At 45.7% G+C, this 27980-nt stretch overlaps 1 protein-coding gene across 4 annotated transcripts; it reads left to right on the top strand.

The window, feature by feature from the left end:
* Positions 1-27980, top strand: LOC136652243 (ribonuclease inhibitor-like). Of its 4 annotated transcripts, XM_066629183.1 has the most exons (11): positions 6910-6971; positions 8120-8280; positions 13672-13780; positions 15016-15186; positions 16973-17143; positions 18914-19084; positions 20615-20785; positions 21571-21741; positions 24823-24993; positions 26031-26201; positions 27235-27980. In XM_066629183.1, exons 3-11 carry the CDS (start codon positions 13686-13688, stop codon positions 27320-27322), a joined length of 1380 nt encoding a protein of 459 aa, XP_066485280.1. In that variant the 5' UTR covers positions 6910-6971; positions 8120-8280; positions 13672-13685; the 3' UTR covers positions 27323-27980. The 4 variants fall into 4 exon arrangements, with proteins under 4 accessions (XP_066485288.1, XP_066485272.1, XP_066485293.1 ...); XM_066629191.1 differs by lacking the exons at positions 6910-6971; positions 8120-8280 and adding an exon at positions 1-76; XM_066629175.1 differs by lacking the exon at positions 8120-8280 and having other exon boundaries at positions 6881-6971.

The following is a 27980-nucleotide window of genomic DNA, read 5'->3' on the forward strand; positions in this document are numbered from 1 at the left end:
AGCAGCAGCAGCAGCACTAGGAAGTACTTAGCTGACCTTCTCCAGCAACTTCCCTATCGGAAATCCTTGCGCAGAAGTAAGTGTGGCAAGGGCGGGGTACTAACCATATTCTCCCCCTTTCCCCGGGGTAGGGAACTGGGGTGGACGCGCGGGGGCTCAGCGCAATTCCGAGTGAACGGGATCCTGTTCATAGCTGGATCTAGGAAGGAGCAGGGAAATCTAGTGGGTTGGAAGGAGAGGAGGGCAGCCAGAGGGGCGGGGATGCTTCTTTCCTGGAGGCTCCAGCCTCACATCCTGAAAACCTTTCCAGCACGAAGTTCTCTGCATTTCCCTCGTTCTTGGGGTTTTCCTGAGAGATGTAAGCGCTTGGCACACATTCTCTCTCTCTCTCTCTCTCTCTCTCTCTCTCATACACACGCACAAAAAAGGAAAGAGAAACATAAGAAACATAAGAACAGCCCTGCTGGATCAGGCCATAGGCCCATCTAGTCCAGCTTCCTGCATCTCACAGCGGCCCACCAAATGCCCCAGGGAGCACACCAGATAACAAGAGACCTGCATCCTGGTGCCCTCCCTTGCATCTGGCATTCTGACAGCCCATTTCTAAAATCAGGAGGTTGTACATGCACATCATAGCTTGTAACCCTTAATGGATTTTTCCTCCAGAAACTTGTCCAATCCCCTTTTAAAGGCATCCAGGCCAGATGCCATCACCACATCCTGTGGCAAGGAGTTCCACAGACTGACCACACGCTGAGTAAAGAAATATTTTCTTTTGTCTGTTCTAGCCCTCCCAACACTCAATTTTAGTGGATGTCCCCTGGTTCTGGTATTATGTGAGAGTAAAGAGCATCTCTCTATCCACTTTATCCTTCCCATGCATAATTTTGTATGTCTCAATCATGTCCCCCCTCAGGCGTCTCTTTTCTAGGCTGAAGAGGCCCAAACGCCATAGCCTTTCCTCATAAGGAAGGTGCCCCAGCCCAGTAATCATCTTAGTTGCCCTCTTTTGCACCTTTTCCATTTTCACTATGTCCTTTTTGAGATGTGGCGACCAGAACTGGACGCAATACTCCAGGTGTGGCCTTACCATCGTTTTGTACAATGGTATTATAATATTAGCCATTTTGTTCTCAATACCTTTTCTAATGATCCCAAGCATAGAATTTGCCTTCTTTACTGCCACCGCACATTGGGTCGACATTTTCATCGAGCTGTCCACCACTGTAGCAACACAATGCTACTTGGGAAGCACCCAGGGCTTAGAACCTAGGTGCCTGAGGGAGAGTGCTAAAAGCAGAAGCACTCTGAGGGTTTAAAAGTTAAAACTAGAGCAGCAAGGAGTCAGAGCAATGAGAGACATTCATTCAGAGGGTTGATGCAGGGAGAGCTGAGCCGGAAGTAGGACGATATGAGATTGAGAGAGAAGTCCGTCCTCCCGGCTAGCTTCCTCAGACTTTTATTCATTCTCAAAACACATGATGCAAAGCTATGCAATAGGGAAAATTACTGGAGGTTGCTAAGATTATACTGGCTGTCTACTAGCTAGTTCTAGCTTGACCACAATATACATTCCTAGATTTGATCCTGTTGTTTACTGGCTACTGGGCTTCAGACACTCAGCGTATTATCAAGGCCAAGAGTTTGCTCTTGCTCAGACGCAGGTGTGCCTGCTGTCATTGTTGCCAAATACTGCTAAAGCATCTCAAAGCCTAGCGCCTGTGCACATAAGCACTACACACCACCACCCCAAGATCTCTCTCCTGATCTGTCACAGCTCAGAACCCATTAGCCTATACGTGAAGTTTTGATTTTTTGCCCCAATGTGCATGACTTTACACTTACTTACATTGAAACGCATCTGCCATTTTGCTGCCCATTCTACCAGTTTGAAGAGATCCTTCTAGAGCTCCTCACAATCACTTCTGGTCTTCACCGCTCAGAAAAGTTTGGTGTCGTCTGCAAACTGAGCCACCTCACTGTTTAACCCTGTCTCCAGGTTGTTTATGAAGAGGTTGAAAAGCACCGGTCCCAGGACAGATCCTTGGGGCACATCGCTTTTCACCTCTTTCCATTGTGAAAATTGTCCATTGACACCCACTCTCTGTTTCCTGGTCTTCAACCAGGTCTCAGTCCAGGAGAGGACCTGCCCTCTAATTCCCTGACTGTGGAGTTTTTTCAGTAGCCTTTGGTGAGGGACCGTGTTGAACGCCTTCTGGAAGTCCAGATATATAATGTCCACGGGTTCTCCCGCATCCACATGCCTGTTGACTTTTTCAAAGAATACTAAAAGGTTTGTGAGGCAAGACTTACCCTTACAGAATCCATGCTGATTCTCCCTCAGCAAGGCCTGTTCATCTATGTGTTTTGAGATTCTATCTTTGATGAGGCATTCCACCATCTTACCCGGTATGGATGTTAGGCTGACCGGCCTATAGTTTCCCGGGTCCCCCTCTTTTCTTTTTTAAAGATTGGTATGACATTTGCTATCCTCCAATCCTCTGGCACTGTGGCCGTTTTGAGGGTCAAGTTGCATATTTTAGTCCAGAGATCAGCAAGTTCATTCTTCAATTCCTTAATAACTCTTGGGTGGATGCCATCAGGACCCATTGACTTATTGATCTTTAATTTATCAATGAGGTCTGAAACATCTTCTCTTTCAACCTCTATCTGACTTAATTCTTTTGAGTGGAAACAGTTTCCCTGCCAGTTCATCACGAAATTGGATTTTGATGGGGGATAGGAGTGGTTAGAAGTTGACCTGCTACGTGTGTTTCTGTCCTATCCCTGGTATCTATGCTTAGGGGAAGAAGGCAGCACTTCTCTTGCAAACAAACAGGGTGACCAGATGTCATAACTGCAGAAGAGGGCAAGGCATCCCAAAATGTAGGACACCCCCAAAATTGCAGGTCATGACAAAATAAGAGCCAAAAACACTCATAAATGGACTTTGCATGGTTAATTTTACAGGTGTGTGCCACTTAACGATGGGATCTCAGATCCCTGTTGTTATGTGATTATGTCGTTAAGCGAACTGTCAGCCCAATCTAGTGCCTTTCTTGTGCAAACAGACCGTCCCTGCCAGACACTAGCTAGCTGCATAGGCTACTGGAGACTGATTACCTCTTTGCATTAAGAGTTTCTTTGTTGTGTTAACACAACACAACTGTGCTGCAGGCTATGGGAGTCCTGACTACCTCATTCAGAGCCTCTTCCTTGTGCTTTGACAAGCGTTGTATATGCGGTCTGTTGTTATGTGAACAGTTGTTAAGCGGCCTGTGCTTATTCTTAAGTATCAGAATTATACTACTTATAGGCTACAATCCTAACCACACTTTCCTGAGAGTAAGCCCTATTGAACAAAATAGGATTTACTTTTGAGTAGACACTCCTGCTCCTTTTTCTTGTGAGCAGGACCCTGAAGGTGGCACATAGCCTTCTTGTAATTAATAAATTATGAGCACAATCCTAACCGATTGTGCTCATAATTTATTAATTACAAGAAGGCTATGTGCCACCTTCAGGGTCCTGCTCACAAGAAAAAGGAGGACATTTGAGTTCTTTTCCAGAATATGAAGCTAAAAAAGAAGTCATGTCCTGGAAAAAGAGGACATCTGGTCACCTTGCTTGCAAATAATAACATAGTAACACAGAAGGCAGAATATATTTACCCAGTTACCCCAAGGTGATATTAGGGAAGGAAAAAAAGGCTTTTAATGTCATAGTCACTCCAGTTTGCCTGCTTATATACCATTTATATTCAGGGTTGTCCTGGAATCTCCAGGAATGTGCATTGATCTTCAGTTGACTACTGAAAGCAATCCTAGAGATTTTCATAGTGCCGCCAGGAATTTACAATGTTCCATCAGGTTGGGATTTAAAAATATGTAGGAATAATCTGTCTGTTGGCAACACTACTTACCAGGGATGGGAACTCTAGTCACAAAAGTCAATGTTTTTTGCTGACTTGTGTACACTCAAGTCACGTGTGTCTCGGCAAAACACTTGAGGCAACAGCCCATGACTCAGCACTTGGTCCCCACGAATGCAGACTCGAGTCTATTTCTGTGGGTGCTTGCTTACTGTTTTCATGGAGTGAAAAACCTTGTGGGGCCATCATTCAGACCAGGCAAACAGCAGGAAAGTTCCAGCCATGACAAAGGATGGGATATCTGATTTGTTTCTTTGGATGAAGGAGGGCAGGAGGAGGAGCCCAAGGGGGTTCTTGCCTTAGGATTGGCTGAAGAAACCAGGGGGAGACGGGAATGGGCTCTCTTGTCCAGGTCATTAGATGAAGGATGGACTGTCTGGTTTGTTTCTTTAGATGAGGGTGGGCAGGATGAAGAACCCAAGAGGGCTTCTTGCCTTAGGATTGGCTGGAGAAACCCAGGGGAAAAGGAGGTGGGGAAGTGGAGGAGGTGGGGAAGGTTCATAGGGAACACACTTTCCAATTGCATGGCTGCTGTGAGCTCCATGGGGGGGGGAAGCCCCATTGAATGACCTAACCACACTTCTGTGGTAGTCCCAGCAGAGGGACTACTTCTGAGCAGAGCTGCAAAGGATTGGGTCATCCTGGTATCAAAGTTACTGCATGTGACTCTCCTTCCTCTTGCCACTTTTATCCCTGCTTCTGTCCCCTGTCTCTTGCAGTCTGTCCAACCCCCTCCTGCCTTGTTTTCAGATGGGTGGGAACAGCAGGGGAGTGTTTAAAGAGACCCCCCAACACACACACCCAACAGCAGCCCTGTTTTTTTCCCATGGCAGGCTTTGTAAAGGGAATGACTCAAGTCTTTTCAAGTTGCAAAAAATGCTGTGGGCGACTCTGAAAATTCCCCTGTTATGACTTGTAGTCTAGTTAAGTCTTGGGGGTGGAGACCTGAGTTGAGTCAAGCCATGCTGGATATGCCTATCCCTGCTACTTACACCTAAGCATGTTTATTGGGAAGTGTGTGCTTGGATTTCAGGACTGTGTGTATATTTTTAAAGTAAGGGCACAATCCTAATCAGGTCTACTCAGAAGTAAGTCCTCTTGTGTTCAGTGAGACTTACTCCCAGGAAAGTGAGGTAAGGATTGCAGCCTTATTGTTTTAGGAATTTAATCCTATGTAAGCTGATACTATGGATGTGAATTCAGAAAAAAGTCTCACTGAATTCAGGGGTTTTTATTCCCAGGTAAGTGTGCATAGGATTGCAGCATTAGATACCATGTTAGAATCAATTCTAACATGACAAAGTCCTTGCTTCAGTGCATTTATCTCCCACCTACAGAGCTTGAGTAAAATCACAAGAGTTTTGACATGGCCAAGATAGCTTGCAAGTTGAACCTTGTAGTGTGACGTTTTGCTGTGCTGCAATAGCTCATTAGAAAAGCCTAGCCAGTGTTCAATACCCCACACATAAATTTCCCAGGTTTCCCTGAGCAAGAAGACTGCAACAGGAGCTGGGATGGTGTCAGGAGTCAAAAAGGTCAGGCAGTAGCTAAGGCCCATCTGGCCAGACTAACCCCTGAACACATTGGTGGCAGGGGTACCACTGGAGTCCCAGTGCAGAGCTTTGCCTTAGCAGCTCCAGTGCCTCTTTCCCAAGAAGAACAGAGCTCTCCTCCTTCCAGAATATCCAAATTGGGGGGGGGGGGGGAGAAGAACTAGATCTGGTAAGGTGGGCTCTCCAGTGGCAGGTTTTAAATAAGCCCTTGCTTTGTTTGGATCTTTAAAATAAGAAAGAAAATCCACAGTATTTTTATGGCAACCTTTTCTCAAACTGTGGGTTGGGACCCACTAGGTGGATCATGAACCAATTTCAGGTGGGTCCTCATTCATTTCAATATTTTATTTTTAATATATTAGACTCACTGCAACTATGGTATGTGACTACATTTGGGGAAATGTTACAGATCTAACAATTTAACAATTATAGTAAATGGAACTTCCTCCTGGGTAAGTGGGGGTAGGATGGCAGCCTAGGATTGTAAAAATTTTCCTGCTTGATTATGTCACTTCTGGTCATGACTTCCATTCTAAGAAGTGCTAAAAGTTTGACAACCACTGTCCTAAAGAAACCTTTCCTGTGAGCCAGACTGTGAATCTCAACCATTCGAATTTCCCTGGGAGTTTCCACCTTTTGCTTTGGGAGGTCCCCTGTTCCTTTCATAGCTGTCCAATAGGCAGAAGTTCAACAGGCACAGCTTGCCCAGTGCAGAGATGCAGGGATGGGAGAAAGCAAGCTGTGTGCCTGTTGGACTGCTGCAGTGCAGTTACACCGGAGGCAGTGGCAAGCCAGAGATGCGTGAGAGAGAGTGGGTGCGTGCGAGGCGGCTGTTTGACAGCGACGTGCAGTGGGTGGAGAGGCAGGTGAGGCAGTGCCTCCCCACCGCAGCCCTTCGAAAAGGCTGGGAGGCTCCCAAGCACTCACAACTCACGCTCAGAACGACGAGGCACGGAGCAGAAAGCACTTGGATTGTGCGTGCTTTGGGCGCCTCCCATGGGCGGCGCCCTTCCAGGAACTGCGGTGGAGAGGCACTGCCTCACCTGCCTCTCCACCCGCTGCACGTCCCTGCTCTTTGAAGTGTCGACCCCCTCGCGTTGGCGATGACCGGTCCAGCTCTAGAGCACAGCGAAGGGGGAAGAAAACCTCTCCGGCTGCGCGTCGGCGCGCTGAGTCAGGCTGCAGCGCTGAGTTTTCCGAAGGGAGGCGGACGCGACGCGTCCCTGGATGCCTGCAGTGGAACAAGAGACACGACTGCTGAGAAAGCTCCTGCGCGGGGGGTGGGGGGAGCGAGCGTCAGAAGCGGGCAGGGCGGCTCCTCCCTGCTCAGTGACGCGGAGGCAGGCGGTGGCTATGCAGATTTCCCCGGCGCGCCCTTCCAATGAGGCGCGGGGCGGGGAAAGGGGCTCTGGCATAAGCAGGCGGCGCAGTTGCTGCGAGCAGGGCTGCTGCGCTCTGCTTTCCTCTCGCTCCAGGCCGAAGATCCGGTAAGAAGCGGCTCTTCTCTGGCAGCCTTCTCTTGCTCCGACCTGTCGATGTGGCTCGCTTTCTCTAACCACGCTTTCCCGGGAGCAAGCCCCATTGACTATAATGGGAACTTTCTGAGTAGACAGGTGTAGGATTGGGCTCCAAGGCTGCTATCCTAGTCACACTTTCCCGGGAGTAAGCCCCTTTGACTAGAATGGTACTTACTTCTGAGTAGGCAGGCGTAGGGTTGGGCTCTTAGGCGATCGCGTGTGTGCCTCCCACGCTTGTCTTCGGAAACCGAGGGCACAAGCCCATGAGTGTCTACTCAGAAGTCAGTCCTGTTCTGATCAGTGGGGCTTACTCCTAGGAAAGTAGGGCTAGGATTGCAGCAGCCCGACTCTGAGGCTCCGGTTTAAGCAATCGATAGGGGCTTGGTAGCGTTTCCAGCAAGGCAAGGCCACTTCCTCTCCCAGTTTCTTGGAAGCACAGCAGCGCAGTGCCCCAAGTTTCTGGTGTTCGGGGCAAGAAGTGCCCCTGCGGTGCCTTCGCTCAGTGGTTGACAGATTATGGCTCTCAGCGTCCGTGGGAGGAACCCCACTCACTACTAGTGACATAGCACGAGTGGGCCTCCCTCCCCACCCCCAACTCTGTTTCAAATACCCATACCCTTCCCACCACACCTCTCCGCTATGACAAACAGTGGATTAGTGATGGCTGATCTCCCCCTACCCCCAAGACAGCTTTGCCTGTGCATAGGGTGCCCACCTCCTTTCAAGAGGGCAGCAGTGGCCTGTGACAGCAGCTGGACAGGGCCAAATCCAGGGGTGCAGCTTTTCCATGCTGTGCCAGGGAAGTTTTGTCCGATTTCCGCCTATGGGGAGTTGTCATGTCGCCAATTGTGACTTTAGTATCTTGGGAAGACCTCAGTTCATATAAGCATCTTCTCTTTCCCTTCATTTTTAGTGTCTACATTTACTTGTCATACCTCAGGGTGAGGCTCTGACTTGGGCTGCAGTGTCAAACCTCCATTGTACTCTGTTTTATTACTCTTTTATGTTTTATGTCTGATGGTCTTCTTGGTGGTTCTTTTCAGTCTTGAAAGCTTGTAGGAAGTCTTTTTCTTTGCCTATTATCCACTATTATCTTATCCACTCTTGCTCCTACACAGGAGTTCAGCTACCTCCCTTCCTGAAGAACTGTTGGCTGTCATGCACAGCAAGATAAACAGAGATAAACATGCACAGCCAGCCTGCCAGTACTGCTTTGGCTCCCTGCAGCTGGGGATGAGTACCTGACCCATAGCAGAAGCCTATACAAGTCTACTCAGAAGTAAGCCTCCTTATGTTCAGTGGGACTTACTCCCATTGAAAGTGTGTTTAGGGTTGTAGGCCTTTATGTATTAAAATGCCAGCCACCTTCTTTCCCAACCCTAGGCTGCAGAAATGCACCCATGTGGTCCAGGTGGTTGATAACAACTTACAGCACACTTCAGTATTAGAGTGCCAGTGGCATTGCATGGCACTTGAGAAAGAAAACAGCCCTGTGCCTGAAGAATTTTAACTTTAGGTGTAAATGTATGGCCAAAGACTGGATGTTACCATGTTATGGTTAGCATGACTGGTTGGACCATGTTATGGTCCATAAACGTAAGCTTCTTGAATATGTAATCTGAATGTTGTGGTCCAGAGTACATGAAATCAATTGAAATTGGTAGGATGATTCGCTATGTATACTAGATGACTGTGTGTCAACTTTGTTTCTGGGACTTTATTTCTCCTTCCTCTTGAATGGGTGTTCAAACCCTTCTTATGTGGGTTATGTTGTAATACTCAACCAAGTAGTTTGTCCACAGAAATTTCTGTTATTTCACAATGAGGAAGCAAAGGTGGGGACAATGACAATGAGGATTAATTGATCCTGTTACCAAAGCATGCTCTCTATGTTATAAATATATTTTTCAATATGTTAGCTCAGTTAATTTTGAATTACCTTTTCCCCTCAGACTTACAGTCTAACTCCTACTCTGTTTCCCAATCCCTGAGCAACTTCTTCACTCTGCTCATAAGTTCCTCCTGTGCAAAAACAGAGACAGGCAAAGAAGAGCCCACATCTTACCTGTTACTGCTGGAACTTTCTCCCAGAATGCCAGACCTCTAATTTCTGCTGTCCAGATAGCTACAGTCTCTGATAGTGTTATACTCTGGGGTCTTTTCCTTGACATTGGTCTAATCAACTTCACCATGTACCTTCTAGATTCCAGGCCTTCTCTTTCCTCTCAGGTTAAGCTTTCTTCATCATATCCTTTTCTCAGTTATTTTGTCCATAGCCAGTGTTGTCCATAGCCATAGCTATGTGTAGCAGCCTTGGAGAGAAGTGGGCCCAGTGTTCTGCCAAGCTCCCCTTCTCAGCTTTGCCTAGAGATCCTATGCTGATTAGGTCCCCCAGCTTGACTATAGCTAGATCTGTTAGTACTAGCAGGAAGGAGACCAGTAGGTGGCTTGGCTGCAAGTCTACAAGGTCCCAGCTCTCCAAGCAGCAGTCCTTCTTGGTGCAGCAGCAGCACCTCAGCTTTCTACCACTCAACAGTCTGTTTGAGTAGTCCATTAATTAGTGAGCCAGATAATCAGTCCAAAAGTCCAGTACATCATTAGCCAGTCTGTTGGTTTTTTAGCAGAGCTGTGGGTCAGTCTGTGAGTTAATAGCCAGTAAGTCAGTCCAAAACACAGAGCCATAAGTTGACCCATAAACCCTTCTTGCATCAGGTGCTCCTTATATCCTTAGAGGCCTCATTGCCTCTAGTGGCTGCAGCTGTGCAGCACACCCTCTGCTCAAAGCCCAGGCCTTAACCCTTAAAGAGGCCACTGCTGACACCACATGGTATCTCCTCGCTAGATCTTCCGTGATTCCAATACACCCAACCAGTAACTTGTGTCTGCTGGCTGCATGAAACCCCCTTTTTCATGGTGGTAGATGAGGGCTTTTGGGGGGCTGGGTGAGCAGCGTTCTAGCTGGTAGCAGCTGGCGCTTGCCAGCCATGTTTTCTTCTCACAATGGCACAGGTAACATCTTGCAATGTCTTGTGGAGCACTGTGCTGGAAACATGGTGGGTGGCCACTGTCTAGTGTGTTACTAATGGTCATTTTCACACCTGCCATCAAGGTAGGTGACCTCAGATAGGAGGGAGCTCTGAAGACCCCCTTAATCTGAAGATTAAGGTCTTCAGATCCTATCTGAAGACCTCAGATAGGAGGGAGCTCTGAAGATTAAGGGGGATTGAAGACCCCCCCCCAATCCTGGAACTGGATCTTATCTTGGGCTGATTCATAGGATCCCAACCACCACACATTGAGGAGTGTATATAGGTCTCTCCCTTTCATAGGTGGACCCTCATTGTACAATATAATACTACTTCAAAGGAGCATGTAAGGAGCAGTTCAGAGGGCTTCCCCCCACATGTGATTGTGTGAAGCAGAACAGCATGCTCAGAGGGATGTGCAGGCTCGCACTCATCATCATGTATTGGGTAGGGCTGGCAAATGGCCCTGTCTGACCCACCCCCTTGTGTGTGTCTTTATCTCTCTCTCCCCCTCCAACTTTCCTGTTACCCTTCCATCCATCATTTTCTGTCTTCCCACCTGTGCACCATGGTCATCAATGTGCTGACATCTCAAGCATGAGAATTAAGCCACTGAAGGATCCTCATAGATAAGATAAAGCACTTAAAGCAGGGCATCTTGGTTGCCTAGTTCCTCCTGCTGTGACATCTTTCTTCATCTTGGCTTCAAGCTAATAGCAATGCTAGATTAACAGCAAATGGTTGGCAGGGATGGAGGGACACTGTAGTCAGGTCAGTGCTTCTGTGAATGTGGTGAGGCCAATAGATGCCATCCAGTGGCAAATGGGATGGGGAACAGAGTATCATTCATGGGGAACAATGCAATTGATGAGGAGGGATTCTCTAAATTAGCACATGGCATGGTTAAATAGCATCACTGCTACTGTATGCTCAGATATATCTAATGGTAGGGAAGGATTTAACTTGAGGTTGGGGCCTTAATTCATATGCAGTTTGTGTTAAGGGAATTGGAAGGTGGAAGTCCCCTCTCTAAGTAAATATAGAAGTTTTCTTGAAGTCAGTGGAGCTTAATATTGTATTATTGTGTTTGGTTTAAACAGTACAGAAATTGATATGAAGTCATCTTCTGGAGCAGGGAGGGAAAGTATTTACATATTTAAAACCCTGGAAATATGTGCCATGGTTTTAAAGAGTTCAAAGAGTTTCCTAGCTTCTGATAGACAGTGGTTTAAGGAAGTCATTGTACTAGAAAGCCACTGCTGACTGGCAGGCCTGCACAGGACTGCTCCTTCTTGTTGTTTAATTGTATAGCGCACCACCAGTGTACATTGCACAGATTGAGAAGTCAGGCCTTGTCTCGGGGGATTGCCTAGACACAAGGGAGACAGCAGAGGAAGGAGAGGAAAACAGAGCCATGTTAAGCCAGGGAAGAATGCGAAGTTATCTCAGTGATTTGTACTTCAGCTTAACAACAGTGGGAGAGAAGCAGTATCTCTCATTGCCCAAGTATTCACAGAAAAAAATGGTTTTTAAGAAGGAATTTGAGGAACATATGTAAGGAAAGAGACATTCAGGTTTTCCAGGAGGTGGTTTGAGGCCAAAGCGGCTGCTGAAAAGCTTTGAAGTAAAGACCACAAACTAGTGGGGCTGCTTGAAAGTTACTAATCTGAGGCCAAGTTCCTCCTCAAGGTTCCAGTGCAGTTTGTCAGTGCAATTGCTCTATCTACCAAAGAGCAGTCAAATCCAGGCTCTTAATATAAAGGCCTTATTAAATACAGAGTTCTCCTTTAAGGAGAACATCTCCCTCCCCGCAACAGGAACAGACTGTATTCCAGAAGTCCTTTGGTTTTTTTCCACTGTGAGCTGTGATGTCTTGTAACAGGCTGCTGGTTTCACACATCTGGTCATTGTGAGCCCAGACTTGGGAATCTGCAAGAGTGCTGTGAACAAATTTCTGGATTTTTAAAAAGTGAAAAGCAGTATCCGAGGCTGTGATCAAGCACTGTCAAGTAGTAGGGGAAAGGGATGTGTAGCCCTCTTCTCTCCTACTACTATATTTCTCCACTCGGAATTAATCTGAACCCATGGAGGAAAATATTTGGATCTCTGTGTCTGCCCAAGCTGCTTTTCTCTCCCTGGAGAGTGAGAGTAATTTTAAATAGGGAAAGGGTAAAGCATCACCTCCTTGCCCACCTTCTACTCCTTGGCCTTCAGTGGTTACTTTGTATTTTAAAAAAGGGGAATTTATGTTCAATTCCATGGAATATGTAGTCTGTCTCCAATATTGTGTGTGTACATTAGTGCTTTCTAAAATCTGTTTGTTGGTAGGAATAGAGGCAAAACAATGTTAATTGGTTTTTATAGCCTGTGATGAGCAATTTGAGCATAATTTCTCTCTGTTTCCATGTTAAGCTTTAGGAAACTTTGCTATGAAGTAAATTTGTGTGTAGTTGAGTAACTAGGTAGGGAAAACATTTTGGGTTGGGCTTATTGAGGCTGATGACTTGTGCTCTCTATGCCAACTCATGTGCTGTGAGTCAGCTTTAGAAAATGCTGCTTTGTCATTCACTTTAACCAGGCAGGCGGCTTAAGTTTACTCCACGAAATTAAGTGTGTACATTTATTTAAGAAATAAAAACCTTCATAAACTCTGTGCATTTTTATCGAACTAAATGTCCAGTGTGGACAAGAATTGCTTTTAACAATTCTAGTCTGCCATGCCTGCAAAAATGGAGGTATAACAATGTTTGCTAGCTTGTTCAAACTTGTCTAATTACAATATGTACCCCCTGGAGAGACTCAGGACATCATTTGGCATGTAAACCCTAGCAGAAAACTAGCCTTGGAACCAAATCACACATGACCTGGAAGAACCATGATTGGATCTTGCACTTTTTCCTAAACTTTAAGATGAGCACAAAATGATTCTGAACTTGACAGTAGCAGCCAGCAGGAGAGGGGGAAGACAGTTGAACTCTTGCTTGAGAGGCTGACTTGAACTTTCTTGTTGGGAGACTCACTTCTACTATGAACTCACTCAGTGGCCTTAGGCAAGCTCTTTCCTCTCGACCTTCCCCACCTACCTTGCAGGGGTGTTGTGAGGATAAGACACGTGAAACACCTTCCATCCTCAGACAGTACTATATAAGACAGTAGTATTATCTACATTGCATATCCTTGAAACCACTATTTACCTCAGGATGGAGGGAAGTAACAGCTACTGTACATGTATTCTACTCCCTCTCCCCACAGGGCTCTGTGTACTTGCTTCTTCACACATGGGTAGTATGTGTCGATCATATGAATATACGTAGTAACTTGGAAAAATGGGGCTTTGCTTCAAAGTAGTGTACTTTGGAGGGCCTCTTCTAGTCATTGGGATAAGAAAGCTGCCTGTAGATTACCTAAGGTACTGCATAATTCATGTGTGCTATAGAGCTGTTAGGCAGGAGCCCCTTTTCTTGCCACAAGCTGTACCTTTTGGCATGGAGCTGTTGGGCAAAGAGCAGCTGCCTGTTGAGAAATTCTGCCTTGCAGCTAAGAAACCTGTACATGCAAGAGGCAAACCAGTTTCAGTCACTTGAAAGAGAAAACAATGGGCTTTTTGGCTGACGGGAAATAATGTCTCCTGCCTTTCTTTCTAGCTGTTGCCTCAAAAATGGACCAGGACAATCTTGATATGCAGTGTGAGGAGCTCACTGGGGCAAGGTGGAAAGAACTTGTGCCTTCTCTGAATAAGTACAAAACAATTAGGTAAGTGACATTCCAGTGGGCGGGAGGGGGGGAACAGTCTGACTAACAGAGCTTCATTCATTTAGAACAGGGGTGTCCAAAGTTTTTGGCAGGAGGGCCACATCATCTCTCTGACACTGGGTCGGGGGCCGGGGAAAGAAAGAATTAATTTACATCTAAAATTTGAATAAATTTACATAAGTTTACATAAATGAATATATTAAAGATGAACTTATATGAATGAATGAAGGTCTTGCAATAGCTCAAGGCCTATAAAAGGCCTTGCACAAAGCAAGGCTGGCCTTTCCTTTGCTGCCACTACTGCATCACAGACATGAAACAGCAAGCAGTGGAGGAAGCCCTCATCCCACAGCTCACACAGAGGTCAAACAGTTGGCTTCACGCTGAGACCAGTTGCGTCGGGCTGGTGCGGGCTCCAACAAATCTCTGGAGGGCCAGAGGCTCATTGGAGACTGGGGGCTCCCTGAGGACCACATTGAGAGGCCTCAAGGGCCACATGTGGCCCCAGGGCTGGGGTTTGGGCACCCCTGATTTAGAACTTCAGTTAAACTAAATGTGAGGAATATGGAGGATGTCTTCCTGGAGCAAAACACTTGGAAATGTGTCTGGGGAGAGCTTTACACTTACAACCTTTATCGTCCTGTTCCCTGGCAAGCTTTTACCCTTCTTTTCATTTCCCATGTGTTCCCATGAGCTTTGAGTGCTGTTCCTAGAAATCTACTCCTGCTGCTCAGGGGGTAGCTTATGATTGAATAAGTAACTGCCATTGCTCTTGGTACATAGTGGGAGGGAGATGGCCATTCTGCAATCTTTAGCATCTGCATTTTTGGTCTCTCCTCCTTGTTCAAGGAGTGTTAAAGATGGCACTCGAGTCTGTGATGGGCAGGGGTCAATTCTGGCCTTTTGGCTGCAGCCCACTCATAACTAACAAGCGAACAACTGCTTGGTACCATGAAATCTGTGAGCTCAATATTCTGCTCTACAACAGTCTCATTATATATAACTCTGCTTAAGAGAAGCAATAGAAATCCCAATACAAAAAATTTAGCTTTGAAACTTGTTGTATGCCTTTGATATAACATTATAAATCAGAATGGTATAAATCTGTACTTCAGCTTTACTCAGATCTCCAGGAAGCCTTCTAGAGGAGTGGAAGGGTGTGAAAAGAGTGCTGTAATTGATAACCGTTGCACTCTTCTGGATTACTAGAACTAACCTCTTGGTTGCCTTCTCAGGCTGGCTGACTGCAGCCTCTCAAGTAGTAGCTGTGCCGATATCGCCTCTGTTCTGACCACAAGCCAAGTACTGACTGTGTTGAAGCTGAACACCAATGAACTGGGAGACTCTGGTGTGGAGTTGCTATGCAAAGGATTGATGAGTCCAAGTTGTAATCTTCAGACACTCTGGTAAATTCTCCACAATGGAGCTTTTTACATATTTGGCTGAAGTTGCTTTAGATCGTTCTCCACTGATTGACACTTTGACAGCACTTCAGTGGCACTTCTGCCTGAGCCTTGTTCAGGATTTCTCCCAAACTTGGAGTAGATTCTCCATCTGATTCATGTTCTACTGTTGTTGAATAACTCTGGTATTGTATTTCTACTACCAGTTATTGTATTTCTGCTACCAGAAAGGCTTCTGCTGGATTAGGTGACTTCTAAGCAGTTGCTTAGCTTGATTTACAGAGTGATGGAGAAAATCCACATGGCTTGTCCAGTGTTGCCCTGAAGCAGTGACTGTAATTTGCATGCTGTGACTGTAATTTGCATGCTGCCCCAGTCCCATCCCCTGCCATACTGTACCCTGCATTCAGCCATGCAATTGCACTGCATGCGGGAGGGGGGGGGGTGCAAACCTGAGGTGGGGAAAAAATTTTTAACTACCTCCATGTAAGCCTTCATACCTATGCCAGTTGTATAGCTGGTGTAAGTCTGAGCAGAGAAAAGGGGAGAGAGTGGGAAAAGGAGAAGGTGTAGGATTCTGGTGCTTGCTGGTGCCACCACAATCCCCCTTCTCCCTCCCCCTCAATCTGCACCAAAACTCTTCCTACCCTCCCCACCCATGACATACCCCACTGCCAGCTTACTGGGAGTAGTGGAGAATGCTGCTAGTTAGCATGATCAGAATGCTGCTAGTTAGCCTGAACTGCACTAGTGATGTCTATTTTATTGGTAGTTGTCTCCTTCATTGTTACACAGGCATTAGTATTAGTATTAGTATTAGTATTAGTATTAGTATTAGTATTAGTATTAGTATTAGTATTAACAACAGTATTTATATACCGCTTTTCAACTAAAAGTTCACAAAGCGGTTTACAGAGAAAAATCAAATAACTAAATGGCTCCCTGTCCCAAAAGGGCTCACAATCTAAAAAGATGCAAATGAATACCAGCAGACAGCCACTAGAACAGACAGTGCTGGGGTGAGGTGGGCCAGTTACTCTCCCCCTGCTAAAAAGAGGAGCACCCACTTGAAAAAGTGCCTCTTACCCACTTGACTGCATAACACAGAGATATCAGCTATGTGTCTGAGTGATATATAGGATTGGTTCTTGTTTTCTTCCTGTTTGACCACCTTGAACATTCTGTTTAACGGGGTGTCTTATGTGGGTCTTCCCCCCCCCCTTTTTTTTTGCTGCAGCCCACATATCATAGCAACTGTAGGATTTCTTGTGTTGCATCTACTGAAAGGAACTGGCACTTCAGGACTAACTTTTTGCTGGTCTGTTAACTAGCAGGCAGAAGTTACCAAGTGAAGCTTTCTAGTTCAAAGGAGCTGCGATGGGGACAGACTAAGGGCGCAATCCTAACCCCTTATGTCAGTGCTTTCCAGCACTGGCATAGTGGTGCCAATGGGACATGGCTGCATCCTGCAGTTAGGTGTCACTCACAGAGGCCTCCTCAAAGTAAGGGAATGTTTGTTCCCTTACCTCAGAGCTGCATTGCCCTTAAGTCAGTGCTGGAAAGCACTGACATAAGGGGTTAGGATTGCACCCTAAATTGTCTTCACCTGTTGGGCGTCTCCTACAGCCCAGATCCTTTGGCTATTCAACAAGCAGCAGATTTAATTGTATAAAAAATGTAGGTACCTCTTGAGTATGTAGGTACTACTATGTACCTGCACACATAGGATATATTCCTAGGTGATTTCTTAAAAGGTGATTCCTATGTTATTTCTGAATTTTTATTGCAGGCTGCGAAATTGCAGACTCACCGAAGCCTGCTGTGAGAGTCTCAGTTCTGTGCTTAGTTCAAAACCATCTCTCACTGAGATAGACCTGGGAGACAACAAATTGGGCACTTCGGGAATTAAAACTCTGTGTCAAGGACTTCTGGATCCAAACTGCAAACTGCAGAGTCTTCAGTAAGTGACTCTGGGACTTTTAATAAATGCATCTTGGTTGAAACGAATTCCTCATCTAGAAAATGTCTCTAACACTGCAATCCTTTCTATGTCTGCTCAGAAGTAAGTCTCATTGTGTTCAGTGGGGCTTGCTCCCAGGAAAGTGTGTCTAGGATTGAAGCCTTAGACCTGAGGTATTCAATCTGTGTGTCCCACCTCCCTAGTGAGGCGTGGCTAGCCTCCAGGGGTGTTGCCAGGCATCTCAGGGAGAGAGGCAGCTGTTCTAATGCTGAGCTGAGCTTTGCTGCACATATTGCCTCCTGACTTTCTGCTTTTCTGCAGCTGTGAACAAGGTGGGTGGGGCAGCGTGAGGCTGGGAGGGCATGTGAAACGTGGGGGGAGATGGGAGAGGAGGCTGGCTGGGCAGGCAGAGGTGCCTCATCACGGAGCTCTCTCCATGTGCAGCCTCACCCCAAGGACTACATTTCCCAGTGTGCCCCTCCCTGCTTAGGAAGGAAGGAACCAACCTGCTCCTAGTGAGGGAGGGTATCCAAATGCCCCAGCCTGCATCCCTCTGTCTTGGGGGGCGGGGTGGCATCTGCATGTTGGTTATATGTGTGTGAGCAGCCCCCATCTACTTTGGGGTGAGTTGTAATCTTGCTGTATGTGGCTGCAATCCTTTCCACACTTTCCTGGGAGTAAGCCTCTTTGACTCAAATGGGGCTTACTTCTGAGTAGATCTACATAGGCTTGGGGTCTGTGTTAGCTTAACCCAGGATCCTCACCTCTCTCTTTTTCCTCCCCCTTCAAAAAGGAAAAAAAGCCACTCTTCATGGCTTTGTCTCCAAAAATAGATTAAAAATAAAAATCCCCATTCCTTTTAAGCCATTCCCCTTTTTCCTCCTGCCTCCTTTTTTGGGGGGAGGGGGGGTACTCTGTTGGCTGCTATTGTAAGACAAAAGGCACAATCCTAGCTAGGTCTGCTCAGAAGTAGGTCCTATTGTGTTCAATGGGACTTACTCCCAGGAAAGTGGGGTTAGAATTCCAGCCAAACAGTCTCTAGGTCTCAGTTTGCATCAGTTTGCAATTAGCAGATACACACAAAACAAAGTCTTCCCCTCCCCCAGCAAATTCATCACTTCCCCCTCCCTTTCCCAAACCCTCCAGGTGTGCTACTAACAAACTCAGGGCACAATCCTAACCAGGTCTGCTCAGAAGTAAGTTCTATTTTGTTCAATGGGGCTTACTCTCAGGTAAGTGTGGCTAGGATTGCAGCCTCAGAGTGCTGGCAGCCTTGTTTCTAGTGTATAATTATAACACCTTCATCCCCATTTTGGGGGTAACTGAGGTGAGGTGTTGTAATGGGGAGCCGTGGCCAATGGCTACAAGGGTCAGGGAATGCGTGAGCTGGAAAAGTTTGAGAACCACTGCCTTAGACAATTTCACTGTAATAATGGATGTCGTGAAATCTGCTAAAACAGGCTTCTGCTTTACTGCATACCATACATTGATAGTGAACAGAAATGGTCTTTTCAGAAAGTGCTCAGTAACACAGCTTGTAATGATTATATACTGTTCTACATATTGTTTGTATAGTGTCTTTCTTGATTTACATAGGTTTTCTGAGAATGTTAAACCCAGATACTCACAATGATCAGAATTGATATGGGTGAATCTAAATGATTGTAGTGGTTAGATGTATGTTCAGGGGGAAGAAGAGTTGAAGCACTTACTTGACTTTGCCTCATTCTTCTCTAGTAGAAATCTCACCAGGCTTCTGCTCTCCCACAGGCTGGAGTTCTGTGAGTTTTCAGCAGCAAGCACAGAGGCTCTCTGCTCTGCCCTACGCACCAAGTCATCTCTGAAAGCACTCAACCTGAACTACAACAAGCTCAAGGATAGAGCAGTGAAACACCTGTGCCAGGCTTTGCTGGATGCCAACTGTAAACTGCAGTCGCTACAGTAAGTACAGATAACATTTTCACACACACACACACACACACACATGCATATAGAAAACTTGGCATTTTCTTAAATGTGATGTCTGGATCACCTTGCTTTCTCTGCAAGCCTTCAGTAGTAATATGATCTTATAGATTGCTATGGTGACAGCTTGTTTATGACTGCTGGTGTAACTCCAGCTGCAGTGTGAATTGATTGCTTTTATTGGCGCATACACTTCTAAACTCAGTGTAGCCGTACATGTCTGTGTGGCGGAGAGACAGCTTCATTCTCTGGAGGTGGTACAGGCTGCAGAACTTCCTGTCAAATTTGGAAAGGTCTACCTGTTTCCTGGTTTCAAAAGGCCTTGCTTCAACTTTTGAGAGAACAGTCAACTCCTCATATCTGTCCAGAGTTTGTGACTGTGAAACCTAGATCACTAGGCTAGCACTACATCAATGCCCACCAAACCATAGGATGTGACTGGGCTGCTCAATTGATTGAATGTATTGGCTTTGTCACTTCTAGGATTCAAGGCATATGGAGCAAGTATTGGAAATGTAGGTTGGAGTATTCTTTTCCTTCATACTTCCACCATGTATGCATATGTATCCACACCCTTTCTAGTCTTTCCTTTTTAAAAAGAAACTATTGGGCTTGCCTTGAATTGTAGCAGAGTCTTGGGCCAAGGACTAAGCACTTCTGGAACCAGGGCTGGGTGAACATGCTGTCCATGACTGAGATGGCTAAGCTACTGGGCCCTTGCACACTACCATTCATTTAATTAAATAAACTGCATGCCATTAAAGGTTTGGAGTTCCTGAAGGTGGCTTTGCCTGTCTGTTGACAGACAGTGTTGTCCTTGGAGACATCAAGAACAGGAGAGGATTAGGAACAGGTACCTCGGACAAAGTTTAGAATCAGCAAAATGCCATGACTGACTGCATGCAATTCTGTGCCACCAACCAGTGTTCCCTTTTAAGAGGTATGTACAGCAGCAAGGGCCCTTTCTATAGCTGTGCTGTGGCACTTCCAGATGCCCGGTGATGACCTTGACATCATTGCCAGCCTTCCAGGAAAGCCAAGCTCCAAGCTATGTGAAGCTTGAGCTATACACCCACACAGCTTAATGGTAACACTGGCCACCAGTCTTCCTCTGGCTAGCATACCATTGTACTATTTGTGACTGTTTTACAGCAACCCCTCTGAATTTGGCCCTTAAAGCAGGCAGTGCATGTTATCAAATGCAGTTTTGGGTGTATATAAATCAGTATCACGTTTCCTGTAAGGTAGTGTGCATCCTCCTTAATATCATTCATCTTTTGGCAAAAAGGAACACATTTCTTGACTCCCTAAAGCCACCTTTGATGACAGTGCAAAGTCTTTCAGCATCATGGCAAACAAAACTGCAGCCTTGGTGAAGTCAAAACCACTTGTCTCTGTTTCTTTGTGACTTCTGTGAGCGGTGTTGCTGAACTGAAAAAAACTCTTGGTTGGCTGTTTGGAGACACACAGTTTTCTCCTTGGCTTCTATTTTATTTTTCTCTGCAGGTTGGAGAGCTGTGGTATCACAGCTGCTGGCTGTGGGGATCTCAGTGCTCTTCTGAGTGCAATGCCATCCTTAACAGAACTCAGCTTAGGTGAGAACAAGATTGGAGATGCAGGTGTAGCGGTCCTGTGCCAGGGTCTACTGAATCCAAACTGCAAAATAGAAAAGCTACGGTAAGTTGCATATCCAGGTCAGTAGCTTGTTAATGGCAGGCTGTCATAAAGCAGAGTCCTGACTCGTGCCAGAATTCTTCAGTTCTGTGGTTATTTGTGGTGGCTGCCCAGGCTGCCAGAATGGGGTGCGACTGGCTATGCAAGAGTTAATCTAGGAACCAGGTCCATTTATCAATGTGACTGAAACTTACAGATTTGATTACTGCTAACATAGGGAAAAAAATGTAATAGCGAGATTTGCAGTTCTTATGTGTGTGAAACTGTGCAGCTTTTGTAAAGTCTGTGTATATTTAGTTCTGTTTGTAAATCTTGTTTTACTAGTACACAAATGGTCAGAATTAAATATTTGTAGTTTTTCTCAACAAATCTTGCTTTGACTATAAAAGTGTGTTTCCTCGAAAAATAGGCAGAAGTGCAAATTGGTTATAAATCCAAATCTTACACGCTGTTTAATGTATTTTGGTTAAACAGAAACAGTCAAACACTTCAGGCTCAGATGCACTGATAAATGGACCTGGTTTCTAATGTAAATGTCTGTCTTACTTGACAGAGTTTTGATTCTATTATATATCAGTTCTCTTGGAAACCTCTGATTTATTGGATTCATACAAGCCAAGACCGTCATATAAATCTTTAACTTGCTTTAACTTCTACAATATTCTTACTGACCTGTTGTAGACATAGTGAACGCTACTTGAAGGGGGGGGGGGTCTGAAATTTTATAATGCTTTTCAGATCTTGCCATCCTATCCAGCTTAAAGCCAATTATTAAATTACTCTTTCAGGTTATGGGAATGTGCTATCTCACCTGCTGGCTGCAAGGACCTCTCAAATGTTATTAATACCAAGGAAACTCTACAGGTACTGAGCGTGGTTGGAAATGACTTCAAAGATCAAGGGATGGAATTCTTGTGTCAAGCACTGAAGGATCCAAAAACTAAGCTCCAGTCATTGTGGTAAGCAGCTGGAGGTTTCTGTCACTGTGAATTATTTGAAGTACAGATAACTAAATGTAACTAGTAATACTGTTTAATGCAGTGGTTCCCAACCTTTAGGAACTCAGGGACCACTAAGGCAAAATTTGGAGACAGCGGGGACCACATGCAACCCCCCACCCTCGCACACACAAAATACAATTAAATTTGTAATACATAAGAAGATTACTTAATAATTAATGTGATGGTTGTGCTTGCATTTGCTTCACTAGCTGTGAAAGTCTTGGGTTTACATGGAATACATGGAACACAAAATAATCCCCCCCAACTGAGAGGTTTTCACACACCCCCAATTCAATCCAGTCTCTTTTCCCCCACACCAGACCACATTATACACAGCCCTTGCCTCTTTTAAGTGTCGAAAAACACCTCAAAAAGGGAGAGGGTAAGCACAAGGGGATTATAGACAAGTCATGCAAGGTAGTTAAATGAGCCCACAAAAAGCACACACATCCCTCCGTAGTTCCTTTTGTTACACAGCCCTGGCCCTGCTCCCCCCACTTGTGAGTCCAGAGTCCTTAGGAAAGTGTTCAACACAATTTAGGCAGGTTGGTCCTGAAGGAGAAGCACCAGCTCAGAGAGACATCTCAGAATGGCTGCTGCATGTCTCAGGAAGAAAAGTCCTTTTGGTGTGCACTGCAAGGTCTTTAGGGGGGGAAAAGCCTCTCTTTACTTCCTGTTCTAATTGCTGTCATGCTGTAGCTGTGGACTACTTTGGTTGGAGCTAAGAGAGTATGAGCAAGCCTATAGGTAGGCTGCAGCCACAAAACAACAGCTGCCTACTCTGCCATTAGAATGTGGCACTCCTTGCCCCAGGATGTGATAATGGTGTCTAGACTAGATGCCTTTAAAAGCATTTTGGAGAAATTTCTGGAGAAGTCCATCATAGCCACAGTGTGACTAACAGCCCCATTCTAGGCATGTCTACTCAGAAGTAAGCCCCATTATAGTCAATGGTGCTTACTCCAAGGTAAGCATGCATAGGAGTGCAATCTGAGGAGATAGGGGAACTGGCCAAGTGTGGGCTGGGGGAGGGCTCCCCATGGACAAAGCTGCTGCTGCTCTCTTAGGAGGAAATGTCAGGGGTTACACCTGCTGTACTTGGCTATGGTGGTGCCTGTTCTGCAACTTCTGGAATTGCTTCTCCCCAGGTTGGCAGGTTGCAGTAAGACAGCAGAGGTGCTGCCTGTTTCCCTCTCCAAAAGAGGTGCAAAAACCTGATTCCCTGGATCTGGCCCCCCTCCTCCTCTGGCCCTCCTCCTCCTCCTCAGGCCTCCCCCACCCGCCGCTCTGCAAAAGGGACTTCCCAGGCTGGCTGGAGTCCTGATCTGACTCCTGAGAAACCAGGCTGCCACAGCTCACCTGAAGGCACAGGGTCAAGAAATGGAGGCAGTGGGCGGCAGGGCACCTCTCCTCTGCATGCAGCTGAGCCACGAGGCTGAACAAATGCGCGCGCTTCTTACAGGGTGCCTGTGCTTCACTTTTTTGCTTGTCTGGGGACTCACAGACAAGGAGGGAAGGGAGGTGGAGGGGGGAGGCAGGAGTCTGAGAAAGGCTATGCTCTGATTGGCTCTGAGCTGCTCTGATTGGCTGCTGGTGCTGCAGAGGTTTTTTCTGCCTGGAAGGGCATTTTTTTCTTTTTTCACCAGAGACGTCGCGGACCGCCTGGGGGGACGCTGCAGACCACCAGTGGTCCACGGACCATGGGTTGGGAGCCCTAGGTTTAATGGGATGGGCCTGTGAGGATGAAAGACAACAAGGGCATCAGAGCCTTCCTGTGAGATTCTCCAGCATAGCTTCTGAACCCACAAGTCTCTTTATTATGGACAAACGGCTTTTCATCTGCAAAAGACAGGCTGCCAACAAAGCGCTCTCATCCTTAGCACGAACAACAGGGTCTTTTCTACTCACGCACAGGTGCAAATTAAGTTCTAGGCCAGTGGTCTTCAACTTTTTTTGTGCCATGTCCCCAATAAATAAAGCATGAGACTGGGGACCCACCATCAGTCCCGCTCCCTCCTCTCCTGGGACCCTATTTGCCCATCCTGCCCATATGAAGTCCTCACAGCACTCTTCACTGTAACCAAATATTCTTACTAGATAGAGCAGAAAAGGTTACCATGAAGTCTGGCACTTGTGAAGGCTTTTTTAGCAGAATTGTTAAGACTTTGAGCAGGATTTGGACACCGTCTCCTGTTACCTGAAGGGATATTCCAGATGCTTCCGCCTTTACCTGGTGGTGCTCTAGTCCAGTGGTCTTCAATCTTTTATGTATTTATTTATTAACAAATTTATACCCAGCTTCATCTCCCTCTCGGGCACTCAAAGAGGCTTTTTCATTCCTGTAAGTTGCTGCAATCCCACAACTGAAGCTTCGCAACCCCATTGGGGTCCCAACCCCAACACTGAAGAACAATGCTCTAGGCCAGTGTTTCTCAACCAGTGGTTCTTGTACCACTGGTGGTACTTAAGGTGGTTGTCTGGTGGTACTTGCAGAACCCCCAGACCTCTGCTGTCTGGCAGCAAGATGAGCAATACTATGTGACAAGCAGCAGTAGGAGGCTCAGCTTGGCAGGCAGAGCTCCAGTGTGCACTTTTCAGCCATTCAATTCATCCCGAGTTCTTACTGGTGTCTGTTGCATTGCCTTTGGCTTGCCATTCTGGCTTCCCAAACATCATCACCAGTTACTTTTGGTGGTATTTTCAACAGGTGGACCATGTGAAATGGTACAGTGGGGGACATACATTGAGAAACACTGCTTTAGGCTATATGAGCAAGAGTGGCTGACGTGCCTGAAAAGGAGGGCTCTGTCAAGGCCTCTTTTGCAATTTGTTCCAGGAAAGAGAAGGTAAAAGAGCCCTTTGTGTCAGCTGACCAAATGCTGCTGACCCTTAAACCTTTTGCTCAGTTCCAAATATGACCCCCTTGAAAAGTAACTGCTGATCAGGCTAAAGGTTGACTTCAGAGAAAAAGAACACGCCCTAGGTGATGGATGAAGACCTGCTGCGTTTGTCATCTATTCACTTGTTTGTCTCCTGTAGGCTAAGAGATTGCGGTTTGACTGCCGCCTGCTGTAAGAGCGTTGGCTCCATTTTCAGCACAAACGTGTTCTTGAAAGAGCTGCATATCGGTTCCAATCAGCTTGAAGATGCTGGAATGGCTTACCTCTGTGAAGGGCTAATGAACCCCAACTGCCAGCTACAGTCCCTCTGGTAAGTGGCCTTGGAGGCGTCTGCAGCCTTTTGAAATTCATTGATAAAGTTCTTCGGAGTTAACAGCTGTGGAGTGTGTTGCAGAAGCTCTCCATGTAAAAAATGGTGGGAGTGGAACTGTTGTACTTGGGGTTCTGGTGCCTTTTTTTTTCTTTTTGCTTGGTTTGGAAGCAGATCTCTGCAATGGGTGCACATCATTATAGTTATAAAGTATTATTCTCCAAGATGCGGCTATAAGCTAAAGAGTTGATGAATGCTATTCCTCTCCCCACAGGAGACAGGTTTTTATTGTCTGTCTTTTCTGAGTGAGATGAATTTGACTTCTACCTCTTGGCTGTAGTCATAACTATAGACTCAGTTTCTAGCTAGCTAAAGTTTCTGAACTGGTATCCCTCTGTCCCATCTACTTGTCCCAGCTACCCAACTAGATAAGCAATCCTAACCCCCAGGTTAGGGTGGCACAAGTCACTTGTGCCAACCTGGGGATGTTGCAAACGTGCCTTAAGGCACATTTGAATCAACTTCAGAGTTGGGGAGGCCAGTGCAAGGAGTTGGATCCATGCTGGGGCGGGGTAAGTTTGCTTTGGCTAAGCTTGGCTGACGCAGGGGTCTGGGGTGTGTGTGGGAAGGGTGGGGAGCAGGCGTTTCAGGGCAGAGGGAGGGTGGGCATTCCCGGGGGCCATTGGGTAGCGGGAGGCTGGGCCAGGGTCCGGTGGTTCATAGCCTGTGCACCGAAGGGCTTACTGAAAGCCTTGAGCTACTATCTGGGCATGTAAGTATTTGTCCTGGATGCCAGGTCATATACGAGATTGTATTTTCTTGTCAAGATCCTGTATTGTGTATCTAAAAGTTATAAGTTGGCGCAGGTCTTTCCAGGCAGAGGGCGGTTTTATAAGTATTAGAGATATGAAGGACAGGTGGAGATGTGAAATGGACTTGTATTTGTAGAAGCCACCTGTCCCAAGTTCAGTGGAGACTTCTTCAGGGATGTGGCTTCATTTGTGACAGTTGCTCATTTTTCTTGTATCTCTCCTCAGGGTGGGCAATGCTGAACTTACGGCTGCTTGCTGTGACCAGCTTGCTGCTGTCTTAGTTACTAACCAACATCTGGAAGAGCTGGAATTGTGCAATAACTGGCTAGAGAATGAAGGTGTGCTGAAGCTTTGTGAAGCCGTGAGGAACCCAAATTGTAAGCTGAAGATGTTCATGTAAGTTTCTCCGTCTTGAGCTGCAAAGGGTGGGGCAAATACCTGCTTCAGTGAGTGGAACAGATTGCATGTGTTAGCCTTGCTTTTGGATGAAAATAGTATATGAAATCTTAACAGAACTTCCTGGGACTGGCACTAGAATTGCCTCCCTTGTTTTGCATGATCAGTAACTGGACCAATAACTGGATGATCAGTTATTCTTCTGAGCCTTCTAGGAGGAGAGGGAAGTATCATGATATTTCAAAATGTTACAATGCTTTCATGGAATGTACTGAAAGCTTAGTTGCCTTGAAAGAGCTAACATGGTGTAGCTGGTGTCAGACTGAATGAGGAGACTCAAGTTTCAATTCCTGCTCAGCTACATGCCTTACTGAGTTGGGGGAGCACCAAACATGTCACCACCCAAGTCACAGCAACACAAAACTTGTCTATTCAGGAAATGTAGAGTTGCACAATCTGTTTTCCTGTCTCTGTGTGCAAATTGCGTATAGAGTTGTGTAGTGACTCAATTTTCTTATTTCTATATTTAATTGAATAGAGCAGTGTTTCTAAAACTGTGGGTCGGGATCCACTAGGTGGATTATTATTGGTATTGGAATTATTGGTAGGGCCCCCAATAATTCACATGCTCCAGGGCCTGCCACAACCTGATACTGGCCCTGAACTAGATGACTAGCACTCTTGCGGGTTGGTTAGGAGAAAATGCTGGGTTGAGGGAGAATATCATACGCTATTTTGAATTCTTTGGATAAAAGATGAAATGGAAATGCATCTGATAATAGCTTATGAAGCTCTGGTTCCTCCTTTCAAAACTTGGGGTTGTCTAGCCATTAGGGGAATGGTTTTTTTTAATTGGTTGTGGAAGCTTAGGGTTAACTTTTTTTAATTACTGAGTTGTCAATTTCTTTTTTTTAATTAATGAGTTGTGGAGGCAGACTGCTGGTCTCTGTGAATGGAGGTTATCTGTTGGTTGACTTTAGCCTTATTTTGACTCTTGGACGCAGTGAGACTAACGTACTGAATTTTATTGCAGGTTGTATGACATCTTCTGGACTTCCGAAGTGGACGATGAACTGAAAGCCCTGGCAGAATCAAAGCCTGGGTTGGAAGTGATTTATTGAGTGATGTAACCTGGAGGAAGACCACTTCTGCTGCCTTTTCCCTCTATTGGGATTCTTTTCACAAGCCAAGCTAGCTGAGCATACAATGATGGGCTTTTTATGGTTCCATATTCATGGACTTGGCAACTCTGCATCTAAAAACTACATTTGAATTAGGGATGTATTGGCACTGGTAAGGCAGGTCTGAAGAACAGTTCTGGAATATTTTTCCATCCATAATACATAAAATAGTATGACAGCATGTAGGTTTTCTTACCATAGCAAGAGCTGCAAGAAAATAGATTACATCCCCTGCCAGGTGTCAGAAGATAATAATAGTTATACTCAAATAACTAAACAAACTCTTCCTAAGGGAAGAACTGTATTAGATAGGATGAATTGAGAAAGAGGACTACTTTTAATTACTTTATTATGATGTGCTTTCCCTCTTCAGTATTTCTGAATTCATGTTTCCTTCTAAAAGATGTAATAAGTGAAGTGAGTTCTATAAAATCTGAAAAAGTTTGCTTACAAGGAGAATATATTATTGTTTGCAAAATCTTATATGAAGTTTGCTTTGGGTATTTAAAGCAAAACTGAAACCTCTAGTATTGTTTCAGGAATGTCTTGGACCCCACATACACTGTCAAGGTAAAAATAAAATATTACATATGCAGTA

The sequence above is a fragment of the Tiliqua scincoides genome, chromosome 1 (assembly GCF_035046505.1).
Source record: "Tiliqua scincoides isolate rTilSci1 chromosome 1, rTilSci1.hap2, whole genome shotgun sequence".
Lineage (NCBI taxonomy): Eukaryota > Metazoa > Chordata > Lepidosauria > Squamata > Scincidae > Tiliqua > Tiliqua scincoides.